Source organism: Grammomys surdaster, unplaced genomic scaffold, assembly GCF_004785775.1.
Source record: "Grammomys surdaster isolate TR1022 unplaced genomic scaffold, NIH_TR_1.0 126035, whole genome shotgun sequence".
Taxonomy (NCBI): Eukaryota; Metazoa; Chordata; class Mammalia; order Rodentia; family Muridae; genus Grammomys; species Grammomys surdaster.
Genome location: NW_021620848.1, coordinates 3,110,399 through 3,121,464, shown reverse-complemented (window position 1 = coordinate 3,121,464; position 11,066 = coordinate 3,110,399). Strand labels below are relative to the sequence as shown.

The 11,066-nt window shown below is 48.5% G+C and overlaps 1 protein-coding gene across 1 annotated transcript in view; it reads left to right on the top strand.

Moving 5' to 3' along the window:
• The first annotated feature begins 5,093 nt into the window (after nt 1-5,093).
• Olfml2a (olfactomedin like 2A) overlaps nt 5,094-11,066 on the top strand; it is a 31,227-nt gene continuing 25,254 nt past the window's right edge. Inside the window, exon 1 of the mRNA XM_028754731.1 lies at nt 5,094-5,198. Within this exon, the coding sequence (XP_028610564.1) occupies nt 5,094-5,198 (105 nt within the window). The remainder of the gene's footprint in view (nt 5,199-11,066) is intronic.

Below are 11,066 nucleotides of genomic sequence, written 5' to 3'. Positions count from 1 at the left end.
TCACACACACACACACACACACACCTCTCCCTTAGGGAAAGACTTGTTAAGTTTCAGTCCAGAACTTAAATGCTTAAATGTTATCTGGCCTACTATAAATCAAAGAACCTGGTGCTTTGCTTGGCTTTCCTCTAAAGGGTCATATTAAAGCATCTTCATTCTGTCACCTCTTTCTGCCTCATCTGCCCCTGCAATCCTCTGGCTCTTGTGAGTCATTCCTAATTGTTTAAAAGTCTTTTATCTTGGCATATAAATCTAACCTGTTCCGATTCCTGCCCACATTGCTCCCTGAGCCTCTTTCCTTACCTGCTATTGAGGAGACTTTGCCACACCTCCCTGCACTTTCCAATAGCTGTCCATTATCAATATTAGTTAGCTTGATTTAATCCTTAATTGGTGCCAGCAGCTGTTAGGAGAGATTTACACTAATGCTATATGGTTTAAACCTCCCACACCTGCTCACTGAGGTAGCTCTGGTATTGGAACTGTCACATACAAATGAAATGGCACAAAAGTGATATCCGTTATATACTCTGTGGTTAGAAAGCTGAAATGCCATTGGCTTGACTTCTGTAAACTCTTTTTTTTAAGATTTATTTATTTTATGTATATGAGTACTCTGTAGCTGTTCTCAAACACACCAGAAGAGGGCATCAGATCCCATTACAGATGGTTGTGAGCCACCATGTGGTTGCTGGGAATTGAACTCAGGACCTCTAGAAGAGTAGACGGTGCTCTTAACCACTAAGCCATCTCTCCAGCCCTGCTGTAAACTCTGTTTGTTTGTTTGTTTGTTTGTTTGTTTTTCAAGACAGGGTTTCTCTGTGTACCCCGGGCTGTCCTGGAACTCACTCTGTAGACCAGGCTGGCCTCAAACTCAGAAATCTGCCTGCCTCTGCCTCCCAAGTGCTGGGATTAAAGGTGTGTGCCACCACTGCCCAGCACCATCTGTAAACTCTTAAACTCATCTTTCTAGATCCTGTTCCAATTCTTATACCTCCCATCAAGAGACACTAGGTCCCTCTGTGTTCCCACACGGCCCTATCTAGGTAGACTGTAAGAAATGGTCTTAAAGTGGTCACATCCTTGCCAAGGTTTCTGAGCTTTCACAAAGCCAGGGAGCAGTGCTCTGTCTGTAGCAAGCCCCTGCAATATAAGATGAGTCTTTTGAGTCATAGGGAAGAAATCCTTCTGCTCTGGATTCTAAAATGTGTCAGGATCACATAGCCTTCCCAGAGCCAGAGTTTCCCTCTCTCACAGGCTCCTGGTTGCAGAAGATTACCTTTCCCTGGAAAGCCAAGTGGCTCTGCCGACATCTTTGCCTGAGGTTTGGAAGGTGGGTGAAGACTGTACCTCAACCCAAAGAGAAGTCCAACCACATGCTCAGCTCCTGGAAACAACTCCTGATTCCTTTCAGCTCTGAGCTCCCTCCTTCCCGAAGCCTTCCCAGAATCCCTTCCCCAGGCAGTCCCTTTACTCTCTCATCATTATCCCCTATGCTGCTAGTCAGCATGCAGTAGACACTAAACAGGCATCCACTAAGAGTCCAGCACCCATATTTGGTCTTTTTTTCTTTTTTTTTTTTTTTTTGGTTTTTCGAGACAGGGTTTCTCTGTATAGCCCTGGCTGTCCTGGAACTCACTCTGTAGACCAGGCTGGCCTCGAACTCAGAAATCCGCCTGCCTCTGCCTCCCAAGTGCTGGGATTAAAGGCGTGCGCCACCAACGCCCGGCTTGGTCTTTTTTTCTAATGTCCTGACATTTTCCTCACAACCCTGAGAAGTAAGCACCCTCTACTCTGAGTTTACAGTTGTAGAAACAGGCTTAGTGAGACAGATTTAAAGGGCTCTCACCATTTACATGGAAGACGGAAGAATATATATAAGGATGAGGGTTAATCTGAAGGATACCCATCCTGAGGTCATGGGGTCCTTACCCTATAGTGAATGATGTAGACACAAATCAAATAATTGCATGAGTGCTATAGCTAAGAACTGTCAGGTATGCCGGGGGGCGGGGGGCAGGTAGGGTAACAGGATTTTTGAGAGATTTTTGAGATAGAAAGCACCAAAAGTGTGGTGGTCTAGCATGAATGAGCCAGCCTGAATGAAAGTAACAAGACAAACCAAGATCCTAAGATCTTAGGGACATTTGAGCTCTGGGTTATTCATGCTGATAGAGATGTTGTCAGAGGAGACCATATGTTGTCCAGAGGGGACAGAGTTCCTCTTGTGGTCTCTGCCTTTCTCTACCTAGCATGGCCTGCCTTAAAGAGTCAGGCAGGCTGCCTTCATCCATGAGAAAGCTAATAAAGAGAATTCCTGCCTTGTTGAGTTTGGTTTAAGTATACTTTGTCTATATTTTGAAAAGATTGGAACCATGTTACAAAACCTACAATTTAAAAAAAAAAAAGGAAAGTTTCTAATGAAGATCTTCTTTCCTTTTATTATTTTCATTAAAATTTCCTCCTTTATTTTAACCATCATATTCCAATAACATTCAAATAAAACATGTAACAAATTTCAAAATGTCCCTTAGCTTTATGTATTTTGTTTTTTTATTGGATATTTTATTTATTTACATTTCAAATGTTATTCCCTGAAGATCTTCTTCAATTCCTGTTTGTAAGATCTTCTCCTTGGAAATAACCTCCATGCTGGTGTCTTGTGTATCTTTTCAGACTTGGTCTGTGTACAGAAGAACATGCCCAATAATTGGTTTTTATATTAGGCCTTGACTTCTCTGCAGGGATCTCTAGAAACTTGTTTATAAACAGGGCATGATGACACATGCCTTTAATCTCAGGACTCAAGAGGCAGAGCCAGTTGGATCTCTGTGAGTTAGAGGCTAGCCTAGTCTACAGAGTGAGTTCCAGAACAGCCAGGAGCCAGGATTGTTACACAGAGAAACCCTGTTTCAGAAAAAGAAAGAAAGAAAGAAAGAAAGAAAGAAAGAAAGAAAGAAAGAAAGAAAGAAAGAAAGAAAGAGGGAGGGAGGGAGGGAGGGAGGGAGGGAGGGAGGGAGGGAGGGAGGAAGGAAGGAAGGAAGGAAGGAAGGAAGGAAGGAAGGAAGGAAGGAAGGAAGGAAGAGCGGAAGGAAGAGCACTAGCTGCTCTTCCAGAGGTCCTGAGTTCAATTCCCAGCAACCACATGGTGACTCACAACCATCTGTAATGGGATCTGATGCCTTCTTCTGGTGTGTCTGAAGACAGCATTCACATATATAAAATAAATAAATCTTTAAAAGAAAGAAGGAAGGAGGGAAGGAAGGAAGGAAGGAAGGAAGGAAGGAAGGAAGGAAGGAAGGAAGAAACTAATTTATAACAAACACTGGCTGCACACATGACTTTAACTGAAGTCGGCTGAGAGTTGATACAGTATCTATATCTTTGGCTAGGTCAGAGGTTCTTCAACTTAAGAGACTCTGGGGGTTTCCTGAGAACACAAGTTGCTAGATCCCCACCTCCTGTGAATCTCTGGTTTAGTAACTAGGCTGGGGCCTGTGAGTTTGTATTTATAACAAGTTCCCAGGTGATCCTGAGGGAGGCAGCTGGCTGGGGGCAGAGAGGCTGAAAGCCACCGAGCCAGCCAGTGGCAAGGCTGCAAGGAGAGACGAAGCATGAGTGTACTGGTGGCCTATTTGCCTCTCTATGGGGAGCTGGAAACACCAAACATCCTGTGGGAAAAATGGCAATGAAGAGGTGCAGTTCTTTGGAGGAAATACTTGAGAGCAGAGGTAAGGAGTGAATGGGTGTGGCTGAATGCAGGGCACAAGTCAGTGTTCCTTGCTTGTGCAATACAGGCTCAGTAAGCCAGGTAAACATGGGTGTGATCAGAAGAGGGGTCACCTTCAGTGGTAGCCTAGAAAAGGAGTCCAACCTCTAACGGTGTGCAGAGGGATAGAAGGGCCTACAAAAGAGTCTGAGAAGGACCCCTTGTTAAATAAAAGGGGGAAATCAAAGGGAAACTGAGGTGGGAGACAGTTTAACAGTGAGACTGATCTCAGAGACTAGGGAAACGATCGACTGACTCCACAGTTAATTGCTTGCTTTGCAAGTGTAAGAACCTGAACTGGGATCTCCCAGCATCCACATTAAATGTGATCCTGTGGGTACAAGTAACCTCAGAAGTGGAGAGGCAGAAACAGGAGGGCCCTGGAGCTCACTAGCCAACCAGTGTAGCCAAAAGAAAGAGCTCTAGGTTCAGTGAGAGCCCTTGTCTCCAAAAATAAGCATCAATGGAGGCAGAAGTGTGTTGGCCTAACCAACAGACTTGAACACTTTCAGGAGAGCATATGGAAATACTGAGGGAGGGAAGGAGGGGAGGAGGGAGGGAGGGAGGGAGGGAGGGAGGGAGGGAGGGAGGGAGGGAAGGAAGGAGGGAGGGAATATGAAATTAGGAAGGGTAAGAGATACCGTCAATGTAATGAATTTCATTACATTGGATCTCAAAAGACCCAACCTCTTGGTACAGCAGAGGCCTAAGACCCCTGGAGCTAGCAATTTAATGCCTGGGGATCTGAGAAATCAGATGCTCTGCTGAGGATGGAAAGGAGAGGGCTGTTCTCGGCACAGCAGAAAGAGGAAAAAGAAGGAAGATGTGGAAGAGAAGAGGTTGAACCTTGAAAAAGCTAGAACCAACAGTGTTGGAGGCGGGGGAAGGGACAGGATGGCTTTGTTAGAGCAAGGACTGAACTGGAAGTACCACTTGAACTTTGCAATCATTCCAAAGAGACTATTTTCTCCCTTTTATCGATGGGGAAACTGGGTCTCAAAAAGGCAAAAAGGACACGTGCAAGGTCTCTCATTTTACAGAACTGGACCTCAGTCGGTCGCGAGGCTGCACTTCTCTTACTGCCCAGCCGCTGTCACAGTCCTCTCTTAGAGACACTTTGCAAAGCTGCGGGACTGCAGAGGATGGGCGGGGAGGGGAGAGGAGGGGCGGGCACCCCTCCACCCTAGCTCCGCCTCTAGCGGAGCAACTAGGGCACCAGGCTGGGGGGCGCCCCCACGGCAGAGCTGGGCTGCAGCACCGAGCTTGCGGTACTGTCGGTGCTCTCTAGCGTGCGCGCAGAGGCGTCCGAGCCCATCCAGCCATGGAAGCGACAGCTGTCCTGCCTAGGTACCTCCAGTTGAGGCTGCTGCTGTTGCTGCTGCTGGTGGTTTTGCTTCGGGCTGGTCCCGTGTGGCCCGACAGTAAGGTACAGGAACCTGGCACAGCTGGGCGGTGACCGGCGCGAGGGGGCGCTATGGCTGAGGGTGCTTGCTAAGGAGGGTGCATTTAGCAGATTGTTGGGACTAGGGAAAGGAAATCACAGTTGGGACTTAGTCTGGACTCTGCTGGAATCAAAGCTTTGAGAAAGGAACATGTGTGGGAAGAAGCGCTGGTTATGATAGGGTGCTTAGGTCCTGGATCCTGAGGAAGAGGCGCTTTGGACCTTGTCACTATACTCAAATCCAGAATCAAGTTGGGAAGTCCAGATGATCTGGAGCTGGGCAGACAAGAGAAAATGGACAGTAATAGCATCTGGTTGAGAGTTTCCATGGAAGGCTGACCACATGGGGGATAGACCCAGGGGCAGTTGTTACCAAAAGACTCCCAGGCTTGCAATAGGCCTTAGACCAAGGCTTTCAGGAGAGACTGGACACCCAAAGTTTCTTCCTTAATGAATCTGGGCCGCCCACTTGCCAAGGTCACTGAGACTTGAGTTCACATACTGTATTCACCTGTCAGCTGTGCTTTACACCTCTCTCCCCCTCCTCCTTCCCTCCCTTCCCCCTCCTCCCCTCTTCTCTCACCCCCACCCCTACTCTCGTTTTTTTTTTTTTTTTTTTTTTTGAAACAGGATCTCAGTGTATAATTCTGGTTGGTCTGGATCACAACATGTAGATCAGGCTGGCCTCAAACTCACAGAGATCCTACTGCATCTGCCTCCCCAGTGCTGAGATTAAAGACATTCACCACCATCTCTTCACCTATAAGCACAGGGAGAGGGCATTGTACTCACTCTCTACCGTTGATTTCTAGACTCCGTCCGTGAGGGTATACCTGCAGAAAGCTAAGCACTATGCTTAGTAGTCACCCAATAGATGATACTATGCGCCACAGGAATCCCAAAACCCAGGATTGGATCCAGAACATAGATGGAGCAAGCACTTGAGACAGATCAAGAGCCCCTTAAGAACATTGTAGAGATGAACTGACAAAGATGGACCTGGAGCAGCAGGTTCTGAACCTCTGGGTCTCAATCCCTTAGGTCAAAAGACCTTTCTTTTCACAGGGGTTGAATATAAGATGTTTACATTACGATTCATAACGGTAGCAAAATTGTCACTATGAAGTAGCAGCAAAGCAATGTTGAGGGGTCGCCACAACACAAACTCTATTAAAGGGCCTCAGCATTGGGAGGGTTGAGAACCCCTGTCCTAGAGGGAAACTGTAGGGATCTGCTTGAAGAGGAAAAGGCAGCAGCGGCTCTTCTAAGTGTCACTCCAGTTGTTTTTGTTGTTTTAATAGAACTTGAGTCCACCTGTGAGTAGGTAAAGGGTAACAGGTATTCTTTTGCTATGCAAACTTGGAAATAATGATTGGTGTCTCTGGACTTCAGAGCCTCTATCTGAGAAATCAGTGTCCCCTTTGGCTCAGATAGCACAAGTGAGCGAAACCCCAGATAAGCACTCTCTCACCCACTGCCTATCCTCGGTGGCTCAGAAGGACATTTAGACTTGGGCATTTCTCAGCTCCGCAAAAAAGGCTATAGAGCGGGAGGGCTCACATCCAAAACAAAGCTAAGACAAAGAAAAACCCAACACCCTGTTTATGTAGTGAGTCAGCCAAACACTTGCTAGGTTGGGAAGGGGGTATATTTACTTGTCCCAGGGCAAGCTGGGGCTGGTGAATAGGGCAGAGTAAAGCAGCTGGGGACCCAGCACAACCCTCCCCCAGACACCTCCGAGGCCTGTTCCACTTCAGCCAGCTGGGAAAAATAAAAATCAAGTGATGGGTGAATTTACTCTGCATTCCTTAGCCCAGCCAGGCTCCTGCTGGCTCTGCAGAGCTGTTTTCATTATCACCATCTCTCTCTCCACAGTAATAACCCCAACTTCTTCCCCTGCAAGCCTGGCCTATTTTGTTGGGGTAGGATGGGGGGCTTGGGAGGACCGAGTTGGAACTTGAAGTGAACTCGGGGTCCTAGAGCTTTAACTTGGCCCCTCTGCAAGGCTGCTTCTTCCTGGCAGGCTGCTACCCATGATACTCACACTGGCATTCCATTGGTCTCCCTGCATTTTAAGTTGATGTTTATGGTGAGGCTCTCCCAAACAGGATTTGGAGTTTCCATCTAAGGAAGTGCTTTGTCTGACCTGAAGTAGGAGAACTCACAGCTGCCCTAGTATTTCTGCATGGCTGCCCAGCATTGGGGTTAGGGTGGACAGACAGGTAGCCCCAAGACACCATGGCAAGGCAGCAGACACTCCTGGGAAGTGATAGTGTACCAGTCTATCCATCTGAGAAAGGGCTACTCAGACCTTATTCTGTACATACATGTAGGGGTGGGAAGGGGCTTGAGCAAAGAGGGAAGACTGAGGCCTGTGGGGGAAGGCCTGAGCAAGGGAACAGAAGGAAACCAAGCAGGCCGTGGTTTCCTGGGCCAGGTCAGATGTTCCAGGCAGGCCAGTCCCAGGGGCTTAGGTGTTGTTTCAGATCTACTCCTGGAGTTTCCGCATGTGGGTGTAATTGGAAGCAGGCCCCTGAGCAGAAAAAGCAGAATGACAGAGGAATGGAGCTTTCTTCCTGGTACAGTGTCAGGCCAAGCTGCCTCAACACTCCCTTTGGAAGAATACCAAGACCAAGGTCCATGCTCAGCATCTTATATCCAACATCACATACAACTCTGCTGTCAACACTGCCAAGGGTTGGTGGTCCCGCCCAGGGCATAGATTTGAACACCCTAAAGAATCACACTGCACTTTCCAAATACAACCCCAGATAACAGCTCCCTGTGGAGCTGGAGCAACATTGGTCATCAAAGGAGGTGATACTGAAAGATTAATCCAGCATAGAGGAATACATACTGACATGTTGGTCTATGGTCATGGAGCTGACAGCTAGGTACAAAGCTGAGAAATATGGTAACATCTGGGGTTGTACTTTCTGTACCAGAAAACCTCCTTGTGAACCTGCACCACCATTATGAGAACATCCCCTTAGTCCAGCCAGACTTATCCATTTCTCTCAAAAACAAAACAACGAAACAAAAACAAAAATGTCTCAAGCTACTCACTAGCCACTGTGAGCTTTTCTTGCAAACACCCAAAGGCCTTCGAAGCACAAACCACCTCCACATCTGGGAGCTTTGGCAGGAGTGTGTGCTGGGCACAGCTGCAGGGAAAGATGGGGGCTGAGTCAGGGACTTTCCTATTTGACAGCAACTCTCAGCCTTCATGCTGAGGGACAGACACCAGAAGGTAGCCCCAGATCCCATGCCATCCTTCCAGATAGACCTCTGTTTATCCCAGCTCGATTGCTGGGTAGAAGCCTTGGCTTGGTGACTGTATGTACTCAGGGGAAGGATACCATGTAAACAACATTGATAAATCATGCTGTGCTGAGTGACCCTGGCCAAGCTTTTAGCCTTCCCTGATGTACCATGGAGTTGTGGTAAGGGTGAAGAGAGATGAAAAACAGGTAATGATGTGAGGGAGGGCTTCCAGAAGCAGCATATATATAGAGAACAGATTGCTTAAATTAGCAGTTACTTTGGGCCAGAACTGTGACAGCTGCTCTGTGTACATTGACTGTTTGCAGTTTCATTGACAAGTTCAAGAGGGGATTGATAGTCACCCCATTTTACAGAGAGGGGAGCTGAAGTTCAGAGGGGCCAAGGCCATGCAGGAAGGAGTTATAGGTGCTAAGACTATAGCCCAGACCTAGCTTTTCACTATGGTGCCTGGCCATCTCCAGCATTACCCCCACTGGAGGCAGGACCCTGCTGTTTTCCTGGCACCTGGGTCTGGGAGCAGTGGCCTTCTTCCAGCTCCTGGCAGTGTGAGAACTTTGGCCACCCCCATCAGGACATAGCACCTCATCTGAGGAGGAAGGAATGTAGCAGTCTAATGTGGAAGCAGCTGGGGGATGGGTGGGGTTAGGGTCAATAGATGGGGTTCCTCAAGGAGACTCCTCTCTCATGACTCCCTCTGGTGGGGTTCTGGGGCCAGCAGAAGCCTAGGGAATGGATAGTGTCTGAGCCTGACTGTTCACAAGCAGGGGAAAATTAGCCTGCAGCTCCCAGAGTACACTTCACCCACAGAGAACCAGGACAGAGGGCAGGACCAAAGCATCCTTTCGAACTCCACACGGCCCACTATTCCCTGGCCTCTGCACAGCTGCAGAAGAAACAGGAAATCTATAGAGCCCAGGCTCATCCTCTCCAACCCGGCATTTCATGACTTAGGGGGCTGTTTCCTCATCTGTAGGATGTTGCTAACAAAAGAAAAAAAGGAGGCCAGTACACCCACACAGAGAAACAGATAGCCAGTTCCACTTCGGGATGCTGATCCCTGTAATAGCCATTGCCCAGTGTGTTCCTGCTCTGGCTGAGTGTGGGGCTGGCACTCACTCCCACGGCCTTCTCTCAGTCCACCTGTGTCCTTGGGATTATACTAGTAGCAGGGATCTGTGCCCACAGGTGTCAGCCTAGTCAGACGAGCACAGTGAACATGGCTTGGCCGTCGACTCCAGCCAACTTAGGCCCGCCATCAAATAGCACTTGGAGAGGAGAGAGTGAACTCAGACTGTGTGGACTTCCTCTGTTTCTGCTGAACCTATGGAAGGTACAGGTTTCTGTAAAAGCGGTGGGGAAGGGGAAAGGGAGGAAAGAGAGGGCAGAGGAATGGGCTGGAGATAAGATCTACTCTTTCCGGGCACACCCTCAGTGACCTACTTCCCCAAACTGGGCCCCCTCTTGAGGTGTAGCGCCTCCCAAAAATGCCATCCAATTATGAATCCATCAGTGGATTAAGCTCACCGATGAGCTCAGAGCCTTTGTGATTTTACCTCCCAGGCTCATCAGCAGGCAATCAAGCCTCCAGCACAAGAATCTTGGGTAACATTTCAGATTTAAGCAGAAAGCTGAGCTCCTCAGCCAGCCGACTCCAGTACCGTTCCAGACGGGGCTCTGCCATGACCTAACTCCTAACCCACCTCCTGCCACCCTGCACCCCTGGAATCACCAGTCAGAGTGACCGCCCCACCCCCAAGGCCTCCTGAAAAGCCTTTCTTGTTTTTTTGCCTCTCTGATTTGCTTCCCAGCAATGCCTTCTCCACAAAGGACACCCTCCTCCTCCTCAACACCCTCAAAGTGTCAGTGTGCTTCAGAGCTTGCTGTGTTGGATCTCTGTGGCTAAAGAAGTCAAGAATGTTCCCTGATCTAGTTCCCCTGCTGTCACCCATTCAGGCCCTGGCAGAGACCAGGACTCAAGCAGGTATCTGAAGACCTAGGAAAAAAAATAGATGTTTCAGTTCCTCTCCTTAGGACCCGGGTGCTTGGCAGAGGCCCAGGGTGTCATGAGCTCACCTGTGTCCTTATGGTTCCTTCTCTGGTGAGAGCTAAGCAGCCACAGGCTGAGTTTTTGTGGACTGGGCTGGGACTAGCTGTACACTAGGGATCGGAGCTCAGAGTTTGGCCAGGTATATCTATGCAAGGCACCTGTCTCTCACTGTATCAATATCTGAGAATACAGAGCTGGTATGTGGGAAAAAAAACTCACGCTGGGGGAGCAGCGACAGAAGCAGCCCGTGAGGGCGTGGCAGCGCAGGTAGCCCGTGGCGGAGGTTCCCACATACACAAGAAGGTCTAAGGTTCCAAAAGCTTGGCGGCAAGCACAGAAGACACATGGAGTCCGTGGAAGAAGTTTTATTGTCAATGATGGTAGTTGGATCTGGATGCGAATGTATGCGCCCCCCACCCCAAGAGCCTGGGGCTGAGCTGGCTTATATAGAGGGTGGGAAGGAGGAGGGACTGGGGAGGAATAATTTAATTATCTAGGCCCCCTGGCCTTATTAATATGTA